The sequence below is a fragment of the Falco rusticolus genome, chromosome 8 (assembly GCF_015220075.1).
Source record: "Falco rusticolus isolate bFalRus1 chromosome 8, bFalRus1.pri, whole genome shotgun sequence".
Lineage (NCBI taxonomy): Eukaryota > Metazoa > Chordata > Aves > Falconiformes > Falconidae > Falco > Falco rusticolus.
Window position 1 is genome coordinate 27,887,364 of NC_051194.1, and position 23,756 is coordinate 27,911,119.

At 34.7% G+C, this 23,756-nt stretch overlaps 1 protein-coding gene across 1 annotated transcript in view; it reads left to right on the plus strand.

The window, feature by feature from the left end:
* The window catches only part of LRP1B (LDL receptor related protein 1B), a 379,972-nt gene that overhangs the window by 225,459 nt on the left and 130,757 nt on the right, over nt 1-23,756 (plus strand). Inside the window, 8 exon segments of the mRNA XM_037398644.1 lie at nt 6,126-6,318; nt 6,792-6,917; nt 12,213-12,341; nt 14,998-15,117; nt 16,144-16,257; nt 16,445-16,594; nt 19,662-19,784; nt 21,504-21,623. Of these exon segments, the coding sequence (XP_037254541.1) occupies nt 6,126-6,318; nt 6,792-6,917; nt 12,213-12,341; nt 14,998-15,117; nt 16,144-16,257; nt 16,445-16,594; nt 19,662-19,784; nt 21,504-21,623 (1,075 nt within the window).

Here is a 23,756-nt window from a genome sequence, read left to right on the forward strand (position 1 = left end):
CCTAACCAATGGCAATAAAGTTTGTCTAATCCTTGTGAGCTATGTTGCTGGCTAACAGAGATCCAACACTGTTAGTTTGGGACTGCCGAAATATCTTGATGTCCACTGTTGGTAGCCTGGTAGAAATTAACTGAAAGAAGGAATTAAATGAAAAGATAAAAATAAACTCTTAAGTCTAAGGAGAATAAGATTATTTATAATACCTCAGGTTCCCACAAAATTCTAGAAGATTGGGATAAATGTAACATTAGATAAAGTTTGTCATTGTCATTTATGATGTTGAAAATAAGTGGTATGTAATTAATACGCATGTACTTGCAAAGAATCTGGTTAATATAGTCATCATTTAAAGAGATGTATACTTTCCATTTGAATTACACTGAAAATTACAGGCCTGCTATGAACAGTTGCTTAATAGATCATTCAGCTGAACTGCAAACTAAGTAACAGCTGGAACACTTCAAATTTATCATTGCAGTTTGGGTTTTTATGTCTTAAGTGTTCGTTTCTTGCATGGAGAAACAAAAATTAATTATTGGAGAGGAAGCACTTCTGATTTTGATATAACACACTTGGACAATTCTATGGAAACAGGATCTTTCTGTTCTTGGTAAACATGGTATCCTACTATGTTCATTGTATCCTTTGCTATGTAATTGCAATTCCAGTTATTATGAAGGTATTTTTGAAAGATACAGTAAGTGAAAAGAAAACCCATGTGTTAAAGATGTGACAATAATGAAAAGACAGTCTTTATTCAAACCAATCAACAAAAAGCATTGATTATTTTTAGTACGTATAGCAGTGATTGGCAGTGTTCTTCCACAGAACCCCACATAAATCTAGACTAGAAATTCTTCGGATTTCTTTTGTGACAACAGGAATGAGGAATTGCTAAACTCACAATTGTTCTCATCAGTACTAGATTTCTTTCTTCTTCTGTCTTTAACCTCCCCTTCCACCTCACCACTCCACACTTTTGTTTTGTTTTTTTTCTGGTTAACATCAGATTTTTGTCCTAATAACATCACGGTGTTTGTAGGGCAGAATTTGGATACTCCAGATCGAGGCTGATAGATCTGTTTACCTAGCAAGAGGTGGAATTTTTGCTGCTTATTAAAGCAACCACAGCAGTAACAAGCAAAACAAAGAGCCTAATCTAAATGTATCTTTTTAGTTGACTAAATCATAATGTTGAAGTTATGACTTAAATTATTTTATTTTATTCCCTGGCTGTCCAGCTGGTTTCCCTGTCTCATATATTTATTTTCATAGATTCCTTGCCTAGAATATTTTAAAGACAGTACTCATAACTGAATAATACATATGGCATACTATTTTGTGTCTTACATTTGAAAGAATGAAATACATTAGCTAATTTTGATTAATGTGGTGTTCTGTGTAAGTTGGTTCTGTCAGACTGAGTTTTCTGATATTCATCTAAAATGTTATTTATTTTTAGATTACTGATATATATTTATTTGTGGTATTGTGTAATGATTATTATTAAGCAATTTGATTTAACTTGTCATTGATTTTAACTGTTTGAAGTGTGGTTTTCCGTACTAGATTTGTCATTCTGTTACAGACCTCTAAGTAAATTTGGGTATCTTTAGAAGAGTAAAGAGCCCTTAAAAAACATTTAAAAGCTTTATTAACTGGCACTGCCCTTTTCTTAAGCAGTTTGAAAGAGATCTATTATCAATAAGCCATTCATTACAGATATAATACTTAAATGAAACTCATACTTTAAACTGATGCATTAACTTTATGCACTCATCTTTAAAAAACCCTTTGTCTTTATATAAAGTTATGCATTGTCTTGGTAAGAATTATTGTAAATCTAATTCTTACTGACAATCTTAAGAAGATTTTTATATAAAACATTCAAATTATAGTATTCTACGTGACTGGATCCTCCCCTTTTTCAATCATGTTTTTCTGGAGAAACTTCCTCGCATTAAGTTTAGAGCAGGTACACGTTAAAAAAAAGCTGTCTGGAGAACTTAAAAGAGAAAGGATCATAGTTAAAATTAAATTGCCCAGCTACTTGTGACGTTCCTTCCCCAGTCTCCTTATCTCTTTACAGCAAGCAGAAAAACATTTTCATGCGTTATTCAGAGCTCGAAGTACATGCTGTAGGTGAATGTCGCTATCATTCAGTATTAAAACACACGATATGCTATTGGATCTGACTTCCACTGGTTCAGGTGGAAGGGATGGTAGAGTTGCCTTAATGTTTTAAAATTGTACATGTATTTTACAATTTTGGTATCAATTTAGAACTTGCAATAAAATGTCAAGACAGGGTCTTTATTTAATTGATTTTGGTTTATATTGTTAAAAAAACTGTTTAAAAACATGTTACCAAAAAAAAAAAAAAAATCAGTTCAAATCTTTGTAATGCAGAATGGCAATGCATTACTTTTTTTCAGAGTGTGCATGTTGATTCAGTAGCACATTTCTCTCTTGTGTGACCAAAAACATTGCTGATGACCGCAATTATTTTTGCTTTCTGCCTGTGTCATAGTGTGCTTTTTGGCAGTTTTTGTCCTTTCTGGAAAATGTGTGAAGTATTTGTACGGTACTGCTGTACTTTGTGGGACTGCATGAATGTAGCCTTTCTGAATTAAATTTCTCTTATGTTGTGGTCTATATCACACAACTAAATTTGATGGTTGAGATTGTACCCTTCTAGTTGTCTTTACCTGAAAATTGTCTGCAGAGGTTCAAAAGTTACTTCATGTAACTCTTGTTCTGTGCAATATAGATGCTCCACTTCTTATGGAATTTTATCCTTCTTCCTTCTGGCTCCGTGTATACAATGGCTTTCTGATTCCAGCACAGTTTATCACCTTTAATTGAACAACAGGCAGCATATACTGCAGTTGTACAATTGTGGGTTAACTGGGCATTATGCCTGTGTTGATAATGTGCTTCCAAAAGGGATATGTAAAAAGGTTTTTCCCCGTATTCTTATAAATGGGAGCACTGCTTTGGGTCATTTCTTTCTACCTAGCCACCAGTTTATATAAAACTTTCTATAAGTTAATTGTCTGGGAGTTTCTACAATTCTAAAACATGTTTTTTCTTGTGATGGAATGGTGCTCACTGATTCTGCATTGGCTTTCTTCTCAGTGTCATGTATTTGGGTACATGCATTGCCTGAATGTCTGCAGTAGTTGCCTTGTGTCTAGGTCCAAAACTTACCCCAGGTTACTATTGAGAACTCGGAGGCATAAATTTCCAAAGTCCTTGTATTGGCTTCCATCATTATTTTTGTTAAAGACAAGCAATCAGCAAGAAAAAAGGAAGCAGGGAGCACTGGGCAGACCCTTCTGTGCTTCCTGCCCCTCCTGGACCAGCCAGATGGTGCCACCCAAGAAAGATTTCGATATGGTCACAGTGTAAGAACCTGAATTTTCATTACACAGTCCTGCTGGTGAATCTACAAGTGACTTTGTCCAGAGCTGCAGGCAGTGCTGGGAAAACAGACACACAAGCTGTACAGAATACAAGGTGTAGAAACATGAATTACAACAGGTTTGATACACAGCAAATTTGGTTGACACTGAATCCTCAGGACTTAAACATGATTTGGTAGGTAACCAAAGGATGAACAGATTTCTGAAGAAACTGACATCCACTTTCATTGAATCCAGGAGTGCTACGAAGATTTTTTAAAAAAAAATCAGTAATTTTCAGCATATTTGATAAACTGGAATGTTAAAAGTGCTGTGAAGTTGGCCAAGAGCTATTAGAAATAGGAACTTTCTTTTGGATGCTTGAATAAAACCAGTATCTTCTGGTAGTGTTGTGACATAGTAGAGGAGACTTCAGTAAATGACCTGCCATGGGCATCAGCGAACAAATGTTCCTGGATTTTGTGATCCTTTATTTGTATCTCAAAACTCCCAGTGCCGAACAAAGATGATCAGTTCTGTAATGAACTTACAATCTTTTGCTACAGTTTGAGAAAAATTACAACAGGTGCTACAAAACACAGAAAACTGAACAGTGGTACCTTTAGCATTGGTTTTGACAATAAAATCCTTCAAACTGGAACAGTTTCACATTATCGTGGAGAACTAATACTGGGTTGCAAAATCTGCATGGCCAGATTTTGTACAGCTTTTTCAGAAATATGCAGAGTTTTTTTCTTTCTGAAATATGTCTGAATATGAATAGTATAGTCTTTTAAGAATGTGTTACAAAAAGTGTCTTACAGTAAATGTGGGCTGTTACAGAAGAGGTCTTTTTCCCATCATTACATTCCCATTTATCTTTTAATACTTTTAATTTTTTTTTTAAATGGTTAGAGAAAAGTTGACTCCTTGGAGCACTTATTTCCAAATTCTTTGTTGGAAGAAAAGATTTCCTGGTCAAACCTTCTTTTAAATATGCAGAAATATGTAACTTGCCCAGTGATGCAGATTCTTTTATAATTGTCTGATTAATATAAGTAATTTTGAGAGTCCGTCTATATGAGTGAAATGTAACATGGGCAAGAATGTACCTGTGCACTGGACTACAACTATTTATGTTAGCAAATCATTGAAATACCCTGGGCGTTGAACTGGCATAGGTGTGAACAAACTGCCACTGAAGCATAACTTGGTATTGAATACTAGAGAGTTAGGGCACCTTCTTAATCTCCAAGGCATAACTGTAGAAGGAGAAATTGAGGGCTTTCATTGCACAAAATGGAATTTGGTTGTCCTATATATTAGGTGAAGTCTTTATATGAAGAGAAAGACATTGGTTTCCCCCTCCTTTGTTGTTTGTTTTTCTATTTATTTAATTTGCTATGGGATTGACCATTACTATTTCTTTCTCATTCCATTATTTTTAAGAAGTGGTACATAGCATCCACTTCCAAGAAGGCTAAACAGCGTATCAGTTGGCTCCGCACACAGTGCAGCTTATGTGTATACATGCAGTCTGCATGAATAGCTCAAATTTGTTAGAGGTGCTGTGTTTATGCAGATAATTAACCCTTATATTTCAAGTTGATTTCCATGAACTCATCATTATTATACAGGTACTCTGGGAAAGAGGACATACAGCAGATGGAAAACCATAGTGACCTAAGTAGAGATGTAGATTGAACATCTATGTTTATAGAAAAAGAGTGATTTCTGTTGGGTTGCAGTAAGAAAGATATTCTTTTACTGGATTTATCCCAAACTCCCTGTCATAAGTAGCAGCTAGATACACAGATACAGGGAGTTTTGCCAGCCTCTGTCAAAAGAACTGTTCCCACCTTATACATATACGTAAGTTACTAATTTTCCCAGAGAAACATGGAAGAGAACAATGCAGTAAACATGTTCATAGTATTATTTATTTTCAGTATCTAATGGGGAAATAATAACCCCCTCCCAATAATTCTGTACAGCCAAGGATAAATTTTCAACTAGAGAAGTGATTACAGATTTGTTCTATGCTTTCAGAACAGAAAGATGTTAATTTTTTTATTCTGATATATTGAAAGAAAGAACATAAATTAAAATATTTTACAGGACCTATGATTTAGACTGGGATTAAATTAGTTGTATTTCTACAGTTTTCTTTCAAACCCTACTATATACTGAAATGCAACTCATTTTTTTTTCTAGGTGTTAAACTGACTGAGGAGCTTTGGTGGTTTTTTGGTGTTTTGTTGTTTGTTTTTTTTAATTGGAATACATTTATTATTTTGGGTTCAAGTTTCTCATGTGATCATATGGTAAACTCTCTTCAGTTCTGAAACATGTTTCTGACTTCAATTTTTAAAGACTCAGTCTTTTTGGACTTCCAGCCGTGCTACAGTACCTCTTGTTCTCTTTTTGTTCGGACTATTAAGCAAGTAGTGTGTTGTGTAGGTATTTTTAGAGGCACATTTAGATAAACTGTGACTTTTTAATTAAGGAACAGATGCCTGGATTTCTGAAATATGGACCCTTGTAGCAACATTTTAACACATTTTAAGTGCTGTTACCTCATTTTTCCAGGTAATCTAAGTATAGAAGAATTGTTTTGTCTGAAACTATAAAGTGGTATGAGTCACAGTTGGCACTTTTAAAACTTCTAAATTGGCAACAACTGTTCTTCTCATATTTCTCTTCTGGACTTATGTGTTTTAGGTAATTGTCAAATCTGGACCGGGTACCTTTCTCAGTCTGGCTGTATATGATGATTATATCTTCTGGTCGGATGGAGTGAGGAGAGCTATTCTGCGTTCCAGTAAATACACAGGGGGAGATACAAAAGTTCTTCGTTCTGATATCCCACATCAGCCAATGGGCATTATTGCTGTTGCCAATGATACTAACAGTTGTAAGTTACAAAGCAAGATACACTATTTTGTTACTTCCAGTATCATTCATTTCAAGATTTTTTTCTTAGTTTTGCAACGTTTTAACTTGGTTAAAAGGTTGGCTTTTTTCATTCTTTGTTGTAGCAATTGTTAGCAAAAGATGGGATATAACCCCTTTCCCAGTAAATAAATACTCTGGAATGACCATTTTCTGCTATGGACATTGTGCTTGTTTGGCAAAAATTAAATCCTTTCTGTCAAATATCAGCAGTTTTAAATGTGGGTTTTAAAAATTATCATATTCAAGCTAACCGCATTTTGTTTATCTTTAGTATGCTAGCATCTGAGGCATGCTGACATTTTCATCTGACTGATAAAACTTGAATCAATTGCCCATGAATCTGAGATGTGGTGATCTTTGCTCTCTCAAAGACATTGGCCGTTGAAGCAAATTTAATAAAACACAGTTCATCTTTTGTCCTTTGTTTTTCAGGTGAGTTATCTCCTTGTGCACAAATGAATGGAGGTTGTCATGATTTATGCCTTCTAACTCCTGATGGAAGAGTGAACTGCTCATGTAGAGGGGATAGAATACTGGTAGATGATAACAGATGTGTGAGTAAGTAATACTAGCTGACACAATGCTTTTCTATGGTGTGATGCTAGTTGGCTATCATAAGCAAAGACAGTTGGCCCAAGCTAATTTCAGTGCTTCTAAATACTGTAAAAATTGATCAGGCAATTCGGCATGGACTGGGCTTTTAACTACTTTATGTCTTCTAAGGCTTTGTGGGGGTTTAAAAAGCATTAATACTTACACTCTCCTTAAATTCCAGTTTTAGTAGTTGTGCTTTACTCAACATTTTCCATTTGCAATTTGTTTCTGTTGAGTACAAATATTTTCATTTCATGTCCTTTGACGTATAAAATAATTGTAACTTATTAACCATCTGTTGTATTTAATCATGCAGGATTGGTGTTTTAGTAATTGGGAAATGTTATCACCCTAAGTTGGCAGACTCCTTGGAGACTGGTTTTATTGGAGAATATTCTGCATTACACTGTTCTCAATTCTCACACCTTCCCATGCTTCCTCTGAACCAATATGTCTTAGTACATGGTAAAGAAATATGGGATAACTGTTTTTTTCATAGTTCACAGGTGGTTCAGAATATGTGGTCATTCATTGCAGCTTCTTTAGATCACACTGTTACTGTGCAGAATTGATGTTCTTTAACATGAAGTATATGCAGGTCATTCGTAAGGATGCGATAAACATACACACTGTGAACTCTTCCAGCGTTTCTAAATCTGCCACTTTGCTAATGCTGTGCCTTAGCAGGAGTGAATTAACTGGAAAGCTGTGGTCTGTTTCCCCAGGGATGACCCACACCCATAATATGGAACATGACTTTGCTTCTCCCTTCAACAGCTCTGGCTGGCTGGATTTTAAATTGGGGGAAAGGTGGGGGGGAAGTGTGCAGTTCCTTGTGTCTTTGTTACTGTCACTGTATTACAGCTCTTCTGCCACAGTTAGAGACACCTTCCAAATTCCAGTGGTTTATTGGACCTTTACCTTTGTAGGACAGAAATTCTAACTCTTAGATCAAGTTCTCAACTTCCATATGTATCTGCCAAATATGCCTTTTCTGCTGCTTTAGTTTTATAGCTTTGACCCACCTGATTTCTCTAAACATTTTTTTTATCATAACAGTAGAGACACTATAACATTCAAGAAAAAATATATTAATGTTTTGTATATGATTTAGCAAGATTTACCATCCTGCTAGAAGCTTAGACAGTTAACCTGCTTCAGACTCTTCTGTGGTAGTCTGTTGCTCCTGAACAGCGTAACAAGTAGCTTTTCCTCTACCACTACAGAGTCTCTCAATAAATGCTGGTTTGTATGTACAGGGCTTTGTTGGTGGTAGATGGGAAGTGATGTAGTCCTTCACTGACATACCTGTACCGGTTGTTTTGCAAACCTACTTGTTTGCTAATAGAGTTTAATTTGATCATGGCGCTGATACTTTTCATGCTGGAATGATGTTAGGCTCTCCTGGTACATCTGAATCAATAGTATTTTAATATCAGTAACCTCATAACAGGAAAGAATACTTTGGTATATGTTGGTTATTGATCAATTGAAGAAGAGCAAGAAGTGTGCTTCTGTAAGGACAGTCTTAGTCTCCCTCCCACCATCAGCAGTCACAGTTGTGTAACTGAATGATGTCTTATCTGACTTGCTTGACAGTGAATTAGGTTTTTCTAGTTTTAGACCTAGTTTTGGCTGGATCAGTGAGCAGAGCTCATTCAACTTCACACTGCAAGATCACTAGAGCCAGTTAAAGAGAGCTAGTGAGAACAGAAGGCTTTCTACATGTAAAGGGTAGAATGACCCTTTTAAGTGTTGATGTATTTTAAATTGGCTCAAGGCATCCTTAGGGCTAGACCCCAGTCCTTTAGAATCAGATTCTTAGGCTTGGCAGCTCAGCTGCACAGCTTTGTGAGGAGCCTGTAATTAGTTTTATACTATATACCAAGCTAATTGCTTTGTCATTGTATCTAAGATTCTCATCCTAAGATTTCTTTTGCTATGTTAATTTTGGATCAATAGCTTTGTCTTTTGCTTCATTTCTTAATGTATTGCTTTTAAATGAAACCAGATGTGTTCATTAATTATGCATATAATCGGTATCATCATACAGTAGCTACCAACATGTCCCAAACAAATATCTGAGTTGCTACAGCTTTATTCTGGGCTTTCACATGCTTCATAGTTCACCTTCCACCTTTTACCTTTGGCTCACATACATGTCATTGTTAGTTGTTAACTAAGTATTTACATATTGCATTATAAGGTCACTAAGATTTCACAGAAATACTTGGTTCTATAATTAAATATATGGAAGTATGAGGGTTAAAACTCATCCTTCATGACAATAAATATACAGCTGATCTAGAGTCAAGATTCGCTAAAAAAGTAGTGTACAAATAACAGTGTTTCACTCTCCCACGCTGTCAGGTTTTATTGATTGATCAAGAGACCTCTTGGAGCTGGAAAATTCCATTGCCTACCAGTCTGCACTTGGTCTTTTAGGTCAGATCCTTAACTTGCTCAGCTAGCATTCCCATCCCTTTACTCATGGAATAAAGTACAGGAATTGCCGAAGGCTTGGCAAGAGCTGCCACTGTCTTCTCTGAATCTGGCAAGGAGCTTTTCCTTCATTGCTAGGCTGGCAAGAGCCTAGTAGGTTGTTTTGCTTTCTCACAGCAGGGCAGAAACCTCATTGCCTGGTAAAGTCGACAAGACAAATTGTAGCAGGTTTCATGGTTTTCACTGCTTGGTTAAGGTATTTATATCATAAATGTTTCCGTTTCCTAGATTAATTAGAATCAGAAAAAATACAAAGAAGAATTGGAATTCTTAACGTCTGGAGCAGTAAAGAGACAAATCTCTCAGTGATCCTCATTTTACCTTCATTAAATGTAATGGATGTCATATATTTCATGTAATAATTTAAACTTGTTGCATGAGTGCAATAAAAGTCTTGGTTTGTTTGGAGCTGGGAGAAAAAGTTGGCAGCTGGCATCCCATAGAAGTTGAAAAAAACACAACCAAGATGAAAAATGTCACTGCTATTATGGTAGTAGGATACTATCTTAGTAATAGTTATGATTTTTACATAGCTATCGTAATTACTACAGGGATAGGCAAAAATATCTGCATGCATCCATCAGGTCTGTCTAGGGCTATATCAGATTAGTTACTGAAGTTGAACCTTAATAAAAGTACTTTTTCTCAACTGTTTCTTTACCTTGTTGAGGCAGTGATCAGCAGTGGAAGTGAAAGAGGTTATGCAGATAAAATCATAGGTCTGATAAGTTACAATATTATATGATATTTATATTTTCCATAAGTATTACAACTCTTAAAATTGCTATTAGGTAAAACCCTGTTTAAATACTCATGTAGCCCATGGTGTTCTCCTTCATCGTTCCATATTCTAAATTATTTTGTAGAATGTTTGCAGGAAATGTTGATCTGAGTTATTAGTTTAAGGAAAAAAAAAAAAAAAAAAGACTTAGACATTAACCATTGAGCTGACTAGCACATTCACAGGATGAATACAATAGACTATAGCTGTGAGATCAAAAGTTTCTTTCTTCATAACACAGTTGAAAGAGATACTCAATAAAATTGAAAGTTAGCAGTTCCAGCTGAGAAGAGGAATTAACTGTCTTTTCAAAGTGTAATTGGACTATATAACTTACTGTCAGTCAAGATTCTTGAGACAAAGCCTCAGTAAAATTCAAAGAGGGATCGGATGATTATACATAGGTAATAAGACTACCCAGGCTACTTAATTCTCATCAAACAAACAGTTTTGAAAGTCTAAAATGCTTTGCTTCTGCAAGTTGGGGTTCGAAGCAATCTCTACTATGATTTCCAGTTAGAATTTAAGTGAGTGCAGATTACACTATACATGTATTTTGATTTTTTTAAATTCCCATCTTTCTCTAAAGATTGCAGTCTAAGATACTGAACTAGATGAACTACAGCTGTAGTGGAGAATGACTTTTCCTAAGACCTGAATTCTTATAACGCTAAAAAATGGAGGGAAAAGAGAACAATAATTGCTGAGATAAACTTGATTAAAATTCAAAAGACTGTATAAATCATATTCAAGATCAGATCTCACCTTGTCCAGAATCTGTTTTTTCAGCACATCTTTTATATTTTTCTTCGTGTTTGAATCAAATCAAGAAGTATTTTCAATTTATATTGGCTTGACTTTTGCATGTAGCGGACATTGGTTCTTCCTGAATTTGTGCTGATATAATTATAATGGAAACAAGAAAAAAGCATAATAATAAGATATCATGTCCCTGTTCTTCCTCTTGAGTTGTCCTGTATACTTCTCTTTTCTCTCAAGTTTTGTATTTTTTCAGAACCATACACATTAAGCAAATGTACATATTATCATGAAATTAAGGACCAAATTGTTCTGTGTCAATTTGTGATATTTTTTGGTTTCTAACTGAACTAATTAAAAAAAAATCTATATGCAAGAGAAAGCAGGAGGAAAAATTTTAAATGTGTATCTGGGTCTCTTCTAAAATAATAGATAAAACCTCCCCTCTGGGAAGGCGAGAACACAAATGTTACATGTCTACTGATGATTTTTTTTGTGGATAAAAAGAAATAAGTAAAGTAGAAATAGCATGTTTTCTTCATTGGGTGTTAGGCTGTATCTTCAACATTGGATGTAGTACATTAATGCTGGTACCTGCGTACACACTGAGCAGCTACACAGTGCCACAAAACCGAGTTGAGAGTTCAAATTAACTGCTAGGCAGTGGTAAGTGTTGGTAACTTCTTGCTTTTGGATGTGCTATGTTGAAGAGATTTTTAGAAAAAACAAAAACAAAAACAAAAAACCCAGCTATTAAGAGACAGTTGCAGACAAGCCGAGGGCTGTGGAGTGGCATGTGTGGGTAGCGTATAGCCAAGCACAGTAGTTACAAAGGCATCATCTTACTAGAATCACTGCCTTTAAATTGCTTCACTGTGTGTTCCTTCGTGGGTATTTGGCTATGTGTATTTCTTTTACAGACTCTCTTACCTTGGTTTAGAATTCACCCAAACTTAAAATTTATGAAAATTGTTTGCTATTTAGATATCTGTCCTCAGTCCTGCATAATATCAACAGATTTACAGAGAATTATAGCAGCCTTGCAGCTGCTTTCTACTCTGTAGAAGCTTCAGTTCTGATGCCATGGTGGGATACTTTTTTGTACTTAGGTCTTCATCAACTGTGTAGGAGGTATTTTGAATGCAGCCAACATTTTACTCGTGTTCACTAAGTGTAAAAGCTATTAAAAATTATGTGGTAATATCTTCTCCTTTTAGCTAAAAATTCTACTTGCAACATTTATTCAGAGTTTGAATGTGGAAATGGTGAATGCATTGATTATCAGCTGACTTGTGATGGCATTGCTCACTGTAAGGACAAGTCTGATGAGAAACTTTTCTACTGTGGTAAGTATTTCCAGATGTTTCACTTTCACGTTCTTATTTTGGTGATACATGCTTTTATTGGTTCTTCTGTGACTTTTCTACTTAATCATACCAACTGCTTACAAAGATGGACAAGAAGAGGATGCCAACTCGCACATTAAAAAAACCCGCCTGATATTATATGGATAGAATTACTTATACCTGAACATATTTTGCTTCCAAACTTCATATATTACCTGAATTACTTTTAATAAAAAGCATCTCAAATGTTTTCATATTTCTGTCTCTAAAACAAAAATAAGGAAAACTACAGCTACCTGCTTTTTTCAAAGATGAGAAATTGAGTATTTTCAGCTTTAATTTAGCAATTTTGATTTCATTTTCCACATGTAATAAGATTTTCTCTCATTGTGAATAGAAAACACTAAAATAGAAGTATTATACAAAAATGGCTGTGTAATAGATACCTTTCCACTCAATTTTCTTTTTAAGTTTATAATATCATTATTCTTCACACCGATCAGTCTGCATCTTGCAAAAAGATGCAAGGGTGTCTACTTATTAGTTTCATAATTTTCCCAAGTGGTTCTATCCTTATTTGGTTTTATTTGCCCTAATAATTAGTAACTGGATCACTTCCAGGTGTTTTGTCTCCAACTGATTTTGCCTGCTGCAGTGTCTAAAACAGTACTGCTCAAATGATTTTCATAAATCACTGAGGCGCCTTACTGAATTCATATATCCTGCATGTTAAGTGCAATCTCTTTGTTACCTGCGTGCCTGTAACTCTTGGTATATCTTCTGGTTCCCATATGAACAATTTCATATCATTTCAAACCCACCCATTATGTTTATACCAGACACTGATACAGTTTTATCAAAATGTCTTCTGTAGTTCCTGGAGTTGACTTCTGCCATTTTAATAGCCAAGGTTAATATTGGGAAAAAGAAATGGAATAAATTTCTGGTGTTGTTCCCCCCCATGCCCCCCCCCCCAAAAAAAAAAAAAAAAAAAAAAAAAATTAACACCAACAATGTGGGTATGGCAGCTGATACCAGGTCATCTTTTTCTTCTTCTTCAATTGGTGTCCCATAGCTTTCAGACATCTATGTGATAATTGCTTTGTTTGTGTCACGTACAACTAACAGTATAGTCCATCAGATCATCTACATGTAGGTGACTAAGGAGGTGGGTTTGTTTAAATCTGAAAAAAGATAACACATCAGACCAAGAAATAAGAATCTGGATTATACAAAGCACTGCTAGTTACCAGGGGAGAAAGGCCCTTGAATTACGAGTGACAGCCTCAAAGCACTGAAAAGTAAATAACTTCTGTCTGTGAATTCCTTCTTAGGTTTCCTTACTAAGTGTGCATTCATATATTTGTAATTAATGTATGCATATTGCTTAGACATAGGAAGTAATTAAAAAAAAAAAACAAACACAGAAACAAAACACAAAACCCTACACCACCACCACCACCAAAAAACCCAGTCAGCTATATCTTAATATGGATTAAACCTTTTTGTCTCTACTATTTATTTCAGTCATTTGTTTCATTCACAGTTCATGGAAGAAAGATTAAGGTTCCATACAGTTTCTTTTACTTTGTTAGGAGAGTAGGTTGAAGGAATAAAGTCATCTGGGAACAAATAAGAAAGTTGTAGCTGGTGAGGAATCTCAGTATACTCTTTCTTGACATTCCAGATAAGTTGTCCTGTGTCTATTTCAGTAAGTTTTTTTTAGGTTTACTGAGCTGCTAAAACTATTTTGCCCTTTATTCTACAATACTGAAAAAAATATAAATGCAAGATCCAACAATTTGTGTTTCCATGGTTTGTCCACAATTTTTTGAAAGACATTATATTAGTTTGTAGTGTGACAGTGCACATTTTGCCTGATTAAAATGAACTTTGCTGATTTTTTTGCTACACATCGGAAAAAGCAGGGAGAACTGTGGTTCTGTCATGCACTAGGTCATATACAGCATATTGTTTTCTAAATCTGATAAAGTACAGGATGCTGAACTCTATTATTGATTAACTAATCCAATGTACATGATTTATTTATTTTTGTGGCATGACTTCTACAATGGTTAGGGCTTTAGTAAATCATTCCTGAATTTTCAAACATAGCAACATATGTAAAATTCATACACTCTTCGGTAGTGTACCTACTTGAGCAGAACACTTGCAGTATTGGTATTAGAAATCCAGAAACTTTTCTGCTAATGTTTTCTGTATTTTCCTCTCCGTTTATTCCTAATTTGTTTTAGAGTAAGTTTGTATGTTTGATTCTATATGATAGAATTCCTGATGCTATATGCAAACATTGTCATGTGCCTGACAAAAGTGTGTCAAAACAAATGCATTTAAAGCACATGGACTTTTTATACCACACAAAAATTAAAACTGGGAATTAGGCTTTCCTTTTTCATTTTTTTGGTCATTCTTTCATTCTTTCTCATTGTACTTCCATTTATCATTCTTTATCTGTTCGTCAAGTTCTTCTGCTGGACATCAAATGACAAACTTCTGAAGTTTTTCTTGTAGCTTCAAAAGCATTTTCATTTAAATTGTTTTTTTCTGAGATGTTTGTCTGCTTTAAATGTAAGGAGGCTATTTTTATCATGTATCATATCTAAATGAAATAATATGCTTGTACTTAACTCTTCAGAAAACAGAGGCTGTCGGAAGGGTTTCAAGCCATGTTATAATCGCCGCTGTGTTTCAAGTAACAAAGTGTGTGATGGTGCAAATGACTGTGGTGACAACTCTGATGAACTTGACTGTAAAGGTAAATGACAATTACTTCCAGGGTGAATTCAGAATATTGCTCTGTAAATACTTAGTATGTAAATGGAAGAAGCTAGAAAACGCATATAACTATTGAAATTATAGGTGCTGGGATTTGGGGTTTTAGAATTGAAAAATAAGTAGGTACGTGCTGGTATGTTTGAGAAAGCATATGTGGGCATCGATATGAAGACAGATTTTGGTTTACACCTACAACTCTGTAGAAGTAGAATGGTTTTGGCTGTGGAAAAATCAGAAAATACAATTGCCACTTCTGTGAAGTAATAAATGAGAGAGTAGCTTTACTTCAAATGGAAGGGTTGAAAGATGGGTGATTTCTTCTCTGCATCTGCTGCACTGTTTCTTTGAAGTGGCTCGTGTTCTGTTTCTTTGCTTCTCAAATGCATAGCAATGTCTGTGTCCTTTGCAATACTTACTAGAATTTTTCTTCCTTTTTATATCGGAATTGCTTTCCTTTTGTCTTAAAACACGAATATTTAGACCTGGGTATCACCAATGAATAAAGACCAGCTAGCAGACAACACACATCCTTAGTTACAATTCAGAAAGACTGGAATGGAAATTATTCCACAACATATATAGCTAAACCTGTGTAGCTGTGGTAACTAGCATTTTGTTGAAAGCACTGCATGGTTTTTAATTCTTTAGCTGAATATGAGTAGTATGAGTAGAGAAAAGCACACAGGCAAAACCACCAGCCTGGTGTTACATGAGAAAAATCTGAGAGATTCATAGACACTACATGAATGTGCTTCCTTCCTCACATGGTGATTATCTCAAATTGAGTTGACATCTGGAGAGAGGCTCAGAAAATAAATTAAAAAATTAGAAACTTTTGCTTTAAAGTGTATTAGACCTTTTTATTTCTTCTTAATTTTTAGCTATGGAAAGTACAGTGTGCTATGAATACCTCATTCTAAAAGGCAGAAGGTTTAAACATAATACAATATGCATCTGAAGACTCTTTAGTACACAAATTTCCATCTTTTATAACCCTATATTATAGATTCAACGTGTGCTTCAACAGAATTCCATTGTGCAGATGGGGTCTGCATTGGAAAATCAGCACAGTGCAACCAGATCATTGATTGTGCAGATGCTTCAGATGAAAAGAACTGTAGTAAGTTTGTGTTTGTGCTTCATCGTAGCATCTGTTCCGTGATTATTCTTTGTTATATATTATTTAATACATAGTCATTACTAGTTGGATGACAGCAGCTGCATGGTCTGTGCAAACTCAAGCTAAACCTGAAAACCATACTATTCTGCATTAGGTATGATACAGTAATTTGCCGTCTCTTTTACAGATAATACAAACTGTGCTTACTTCTACAAACTTGGAATAAAATCTTCTGGGTTTATTAGCTGTAATTCAACTTCACTTTGTATACTGCCAGAATGGATATGTGATGGATCTAATGACTGTGGAGATTATACGGATGAATTAAAATGCTCAGGTAACGTGAAAAAGAAAAAAAAAAAAAAAAAGGAAAAAAATAATTTACTTTTTTTGAAAAATATATTTCTATATTTCTCATTCTTTTTTCTAATTGTGTTGCAAAATGTTTATTCAGCCAGTAGTGTTTTGTTTATTACAGATATTAATATAATGCTGAATGCTGGTGTTTTTTCACCAATTTGTGTTTCATTAGATTTTACAAATTACCGCTGCATTTTTCTGAAGGAAACTGTAATGTCTAGCTTCCTATTTCCTCCAGGTTAGGTCTGTCATTAATCATTTTTATTTAAGTAAAACATTAGTCATTAAAATGTCAAGCTCATCAAGCATCAGCACAATCACTCAGGAACTTTTATTAGCTGCTGCTTTAGTGGATGGTATTTCTTGCTTACTTTTGTTACTTTCTCTTTTATTTTCTTGGGGTACTTGGGATAGGCTGTCAGGGTAGAATCCAGGGTTATTGCTTTTGTGATTGTTCTGGTCTTCAGCCAGTAAAAAGCAATCATGGTATGCTTAAGTCCTAGTCCCAGGGCTGAGATTGTTTATATTATATTGAATATTAACCAATGAATTATTAACAATATTGAATTCTTACCTAATGAAGGATGGCATTTATGTGTTTGCTCCTTTATTATCTAAACCCCCTCATTTAAGTTTGAGAATATTAAGTTCAACATGTAAGCTTATCTATGAATAAAGAAGTGATAAACTGTATTTAGAATGAGAACGCTTTAATGAACGCAAGTATATTGACACGTATTTGTAGAATTAGGCCCATCCTATGAAATTCTTATCAAACTGTAGACAGCGCACTAGTAAAGAAAGTCTGGGGACAGCAAGCCTTTATCTCCTCTCCTGCACCTTGAGCTTTTATACAAAAATCTATAAAACAAAAAATTAGTAGTATTTCTTACTTATAGTATTCCTGTTACTACCATGTTCCAGAACTTCATTCATTCTTTTAATTTCTAGTCCACATGTATTCCAGTTTATACCTGTTCTTAGGCTGAGAAGGACCTTGTGGTCCTTCAGTGATCATTTACAATGGCAAATAAGCCAAGGCATTTCAGAATCCCTGCTTTCAAGGTAGGGATATCTGTGTCATCTTAGATATCTCAACCTACATCTCTCTTGAATATACCAGTACCAGTAGCCAGTGCAGCAGATGAAATCTTACTTTTGCCTTGTATCAGTGCAAGTATGTTTTAATTTTTTATATTTGTTTTCATAACTGACGCTTGCTAGATTATAATTGTCCTGTGACAAATACCTTTCTTTCTTCTAAGAATTAGTATTTAGTGAGAATAAATATTTACTAATTGATAAGTGTTATTCATAGGTAAAAATAAATCTTTTAATTTTATGTTGTTAAATACTGTCCATTTTTTGCCTAGTAATTTACGTAATCTGATTATTTCCATTTAGTATTCTGTTCTTCTGTGTCATAAATCCCATTGTCTCACCAGAAGCTTCCATTAGAATTCTCATATGTTTTGTGCCAACTTTACTGATGAAAATGTTACCAGGATCCAGAAGGAACCTAGAACTTCAGCACTCATGTCAATCAACCTGACGTTCAGAACTTTGAACCTTCCTATAAGCAGATGCATATTAAGTTATAGTTCCCATTCTAATCTCCATATTCTCCAGATTATCTATTAAATCTTTAGAATTTCCAGTATATAACACTTCATGGATCTTAAAATAGCTGAGATTTATTTTATTTTCTTGGACTATAGTGGGGTTTTTTCCATACCAAAGAAGATTTTCAGGGCAGTGTGCTATAGCTTCAGTAAACTAATGTTGCATAAGTAGACTAATGTTGCATTTTATTCCATTGTCCATTTATTTGTATTACTTTATTCTGTCTTTCAAGTGTGTTCAAAAATGTTCCATCATCTTAATGTCTGACTAATTGCCTGGATCATTCCTTCCTTTACTTCGAAGCAATGCCATTCCGATTCAACCTACATGTGATTTCATTTGCCATTTCATTCAAAACCGATCAACTTTGGCACATTAAGTTTTTGAGTGTTGTTTCTGTTATGAATATGAAAATTCCCATTAACAGACTTTGTTCAGTGTCATTGTTCTTACAGAAAATTAAGGCAAAATACTCATTTAGTGGTGGCTATACTTAGACAATGTTTAATATCTACGCAGTCATCATAGACATCCCACTTCTTTCTTCCTTTTTTTTCTTTTTTTTTTTTTTTTATTCATACAGCTGTAGAAGCCATAAAAATTATAACTTTAACTTTCTTTTTCGGGGGTGGGGAACAAAATCAGTGTCAATAGCCCCCAGTATGTTAAGGGAATAATAGAAACCTTGGCAGAGAGCTTCAGTGACCTCCAGTGCTTGGAACTAGTGTGTATTGTGGGGCTTTTCCCAGGCAAAGACCTTGCTTGAGATTTTAAAAATAACCTGTGCCACTCACTAGACTAATACTTGTGCTTACGTCATGAAACTAAATATATGGTATGTTTTCTTTCCTCACATCAGTTTTCTAAGCATTCATAAAAGTAAAATCTTAAATTACTCTCAAGAAAAAAGGCAAGGAAGAAGAACTTTAATTTGTGAGTCTGAATCTCTGGCTCCAACATCAGTGACATAGCTCCCCTTAGTCAGTGCATGCAGCAGATTCGTAGCTTATCCCAGTGAATGTGATAAAAATACTGCCACACTTAGTTTATCTTGTATATGATGGCAGATAAATCAGAAGGGCAATTTCTTCAGCTGGTGTAAGACAGCAAGCAATGTTCACCTGCCTGAGCTCAAAAACCTGTAAACTGAACTACTTTCCTCTGTAGGTCCTGTTAATTTAGTTTGTAGCTGTGCTATGATTCTTCTCCAAAGAAATAAAGTCTTTCAGCTCCCTACACTACTTAGCTGTCAGTATTTGCCAATTTGTATGAACACAATTAAATAAGTAGTATTTTTTTCCCAGTTTTTAGACATAAACACTTTGTTGTCCATTAGTATTCAGAAAATCAGCAGAAATGTATTAGGCTCCTAATCATACTAGTAGAGACCATTTTACATTACATTCTTTATTTTGTCACAGTTCAAAACAAACCCACATGTGAAGAAAATTATTTTGGTTGTCCTAGTGGAAGATGTATTCTGACCACCTGGCTTTGTGATGGGCAGAAAGACTGTGAGGATGGAGTAGATGAATTGCACTGTGGTGAGCATTTTATCTTACTTGTATTTCTGTAATTACTAATGAACTTCAAAAACAGAAAGAAGCGTGAAGTTTTATCTCTGAGATTGAATTTTAGAGCTATATAAAAAGGTCTTTAATACTGTATTTTCAGATTCAAGTCTCTAATGCGTCATGCTACCAACATTTTAAACACTGTCTCATGCCAGAATGAAAGCCCCTATCATTGTGTTAGTATTTAACAATTTCACTAATTCTTCATAATTCCTCATTAGGAAAGTTTTATAGATATGATCAGTTTATGTCAGTATCTTGATGCCAACAGGAAGTAACCAAAATATAACTGACATAAAAATAGACATTTCTTTGCATCAGAGGCCATATAGGTATAATTATTTAAAGTAACAGCAAAAGTGATGTGAATAAAACAGCATAAAATGTGAAGAGGTTAAATGTCCATTTTGCCTCAGATCTTTTAAGATTCTTCAATTCTGCTTAACTGAGGAGTGATGCAGGTTTATTTTATTCAGAGCAAGCTGGTCTTTTAACTTGATCTGTTCAGTTAATCCATACAAATTTATTTCTATAATTAAATTGTAGCAGAACAGCAAACAGCAATATCAAGTTTTCCTATTCCCTATTTAAATAAAACCTGAAATTTGTATATTACTTTTTTTTTTCTTTACCACTTAACATGACTGAAATGTTACTCTTTTCATGACCCAGTTTCCATTAGCATGCTTCCATGTTTGGTTTGCAGTTTACATTGTATATATACATCTTAGAACTTCAAAGTTAGGAACTGTGGTGCAACTATGAAAATCAGTTTTTCTGTAGACCACATACATCAAGTGTCACTTGATGTTTACATCTGCAGGTTTTATTACACATGCATACTTCTAGGCAATGTTGTAAAACCTATCAGCCGTTTTTTGTGGGAGACAGAGAAGGGGGTTTATTAAATTCTTTTTTCCCTACTTACAGCTCTTACCTATTTTGAGGTACTCGTTACAATACTGTACTTTTAAATTCAGATTGCATTACCTAAAATTCTTTTTATTGTTAATATTATTATTTTTTTTCATAAGTTAAAATAAAATTTATTCTTAAAGAAGTCTGTGAAAACTGGACAATGTGAAGGTTTCAGCAAAGGTCATAACAACAGCAGGTTTTAGAACAGTTGTGCAGACCGACTTTGAAATGCATAAGCATGCTGTTATTTTCAATGTATACAAAAGTGTAAATGGGATAACAGAATGAAAACACAGCATTTTTTCTTGTGAGAGAAAAGAATATGAAATCTTTTAAATCTGGAGCTAAATACAGCAATACCAAAAGGAAGGCTTTGTTGGAAAATTTGGATAGTGCCATCTCTGCCCTGCTACCAAAATAAAGCAGTTCACTACAGTTAAAATATCCATGTGAAATACAAAAACGAGACTTAAGTTTTTAAAGTGTTTCTTCTCATCCCACTAGCAAAATGTTTAAAAATATCAGAATGTAAAGTTTTTTTTAATGTTTTACTGTTTATTTATATGACTGTATGGGTAAATGTAAACTCTTGACCAACTGGTAACACCCTGAATACCAAGATTAGCAATATACTATGTTTGAGTGTTTTAGTACATTAAAACTGGGAGGACAGAAAGGAGCTGTGTGGAGATTTCTAAACTACACCAGAAAAACACATGGATGCAGTAGTGTTGCAAACCTAACAAATGCAGTGGCTGATGTCATTCCTAGATTCGTCTTGCTCGTGGAATCAGTTTGCTTGCTCTGCTAACAAATGCATCTCTAAGCAATGGACTTGTGATGGTGAGGACGACTGTGGAGATGGCTTAGACGAGAGTGATGCTATTTGTGGTAAGTACAATAATTTCAGTTCTGTATTGTATCAGACCATACATACTGAAAGAGCCCAAGTGATCCAAGAAGGTGGTGGAAAGAGAGTAAGTACAGCATCTCCAAAGACCATGTGCTTTAAGGAGAGGGTGTTAGAGGGTATCATCCCCCAGCCCTCTTCAAGCAGCACTAGATACGCTTTCGTGGGCACTGTATGCCAGTGTATGTGTGTGCTCTGTCAGTGAAGACATAAATGGCACACCGGCACAGGCAAAAGGAGATCCAAACTATTCTCCAGTTCCCATCCTTGAAGGTAACATCCCTGTATTGCTGTTTGAGTTTTACATTTCAGTGATAGGTGCTTGAAACTCTAAATTTGTTGGGTTTTTTACCTAGCTCTTTCTCCCATTTCCTTTAATTTTTCGTATATACAGTCATAAGCATTATTGCATAATATTCCTTTCAAATTCCCGAACCCTTCAAATTGCATAAGGAATTGAAAATTTTACTTTCATTCTGGGGCTCAGTTGACTAGAAATGCGTTTGTAATTTCTTTTCCAAAGATCACATTGTGTCAAGTCAGACTGTCACAATTTCGTTACATTTTATGTATTGGTTCCATCCTTCTCTGTGCTGTATTTCAAGAATTTCTTTTTAAAATATCACGTTCTATATATTTTTTTCCTTTTCAAAAATCCTGTTACCTAAAATCCATTCAACAAAGAGTATTTTATTCCATATTTCATTTGTGATACCACAGTAAAAATATTGTTGATAACTACTGTAAGTGTTAAGCAGACAAAGAAGAAATCTCTTCAGCTTATGTTCAGAGTTGTGGTTTGTTGAAGTAGTTCCCTAATCAAACACAGATATAGAAATGCCAACAAATGAAAGCGCTGAAGGTGGAAATTTTACTGTTCTAATATGGCAAAATATGAATTAATTACGTAACTTCAAGCTGACATCTATCTACAATACATTTTTTTCATGGTATTCAGGTTATGCCCAGGACTGGGGAGTTTAAGGCGATGTCTGTTTGAAATGGAAGTTTTGTCTCTGCCTCTCTCCCCTAGGAAGAGGAGAAGGTGTGAAATGGGAAGACAAACACTTCACCTGGAACTACTGTTGAGCAATGTGAAACTCTTAAGAAACATCCAGGCCTGAAGCTTAATAGCAAATTTAGAGTAGCAAATAGAAAAAAGGAGAGGAAAACAAAGGCCACCAAATCACAAAGTGCCACTACAACATAACAATTTTTTTTTCTCCATTTAAGGTTGTTCAGAATTACTTCTTTTGCTATCTTGACTTGCAATACATTGTAGATCTGTTATTAGAAGACAGTCCACCAATAATATTGTAGGCAATCTCTTGAAGAGGGAAAACCGCGCTCGTTATGAAAAGGGGAGAGTTAAGGCTGTATTTCTCCTTGGAAACGGGGAAGATCAGAGTTGCAAGAGGAAAAGAGAATCAAAATTGCTTCAGATTTTTCGGTCTTAAAAATTCAATATTTATTTAACATGAAGTTTAACTTCAGAAGTATAAAAAAAGTGGCAAATGAGTATAAGGAAACAGAAGTTGTCTGTCTTGCAGAAATAATACAACCCCCCCATATTTTGAATTTGTTTTACTATTATATTGATTTCTAATTAGAATTAGTAGAAAATACACTGACTTCTTTTTAGTGAAGTATATTTCACTTATCCAAGAGAAAACATTAAATCATAGATTGCATGAAGGTTTACTTCCAAACAGAGCACATTGAATCCTAGGATATAATATTCTTATCTGGAGAAAAGGCTTTTTTTAAAAAATATGAGTCAATTAGACAATATGTTGAGTTATTTGCATTAGAACTGTCAGATATTTTCTTACTACCACAACTGTTATACTTGGTACACACTGTTCTCATCTACATGGGGTGGCTCACACAAGTTCTCCATACCTTTAGCCTCCCAGCACGGAGCCTGGCGATGTGGGGGTTACGCAATTTACATTATTAGTTCCTTTGTTCAGTCAGTCCAGCCATGCAGTCAAACATAAAGAACAAAATTGGTTTGAAAAGTTATTCTGCTGGATAGTTTTTGCAAAGTATGGTAAATTAGATTTCCTTGCAGATAAGATCCTAAATAAACAAATGGAAGAAATAGTAGATTG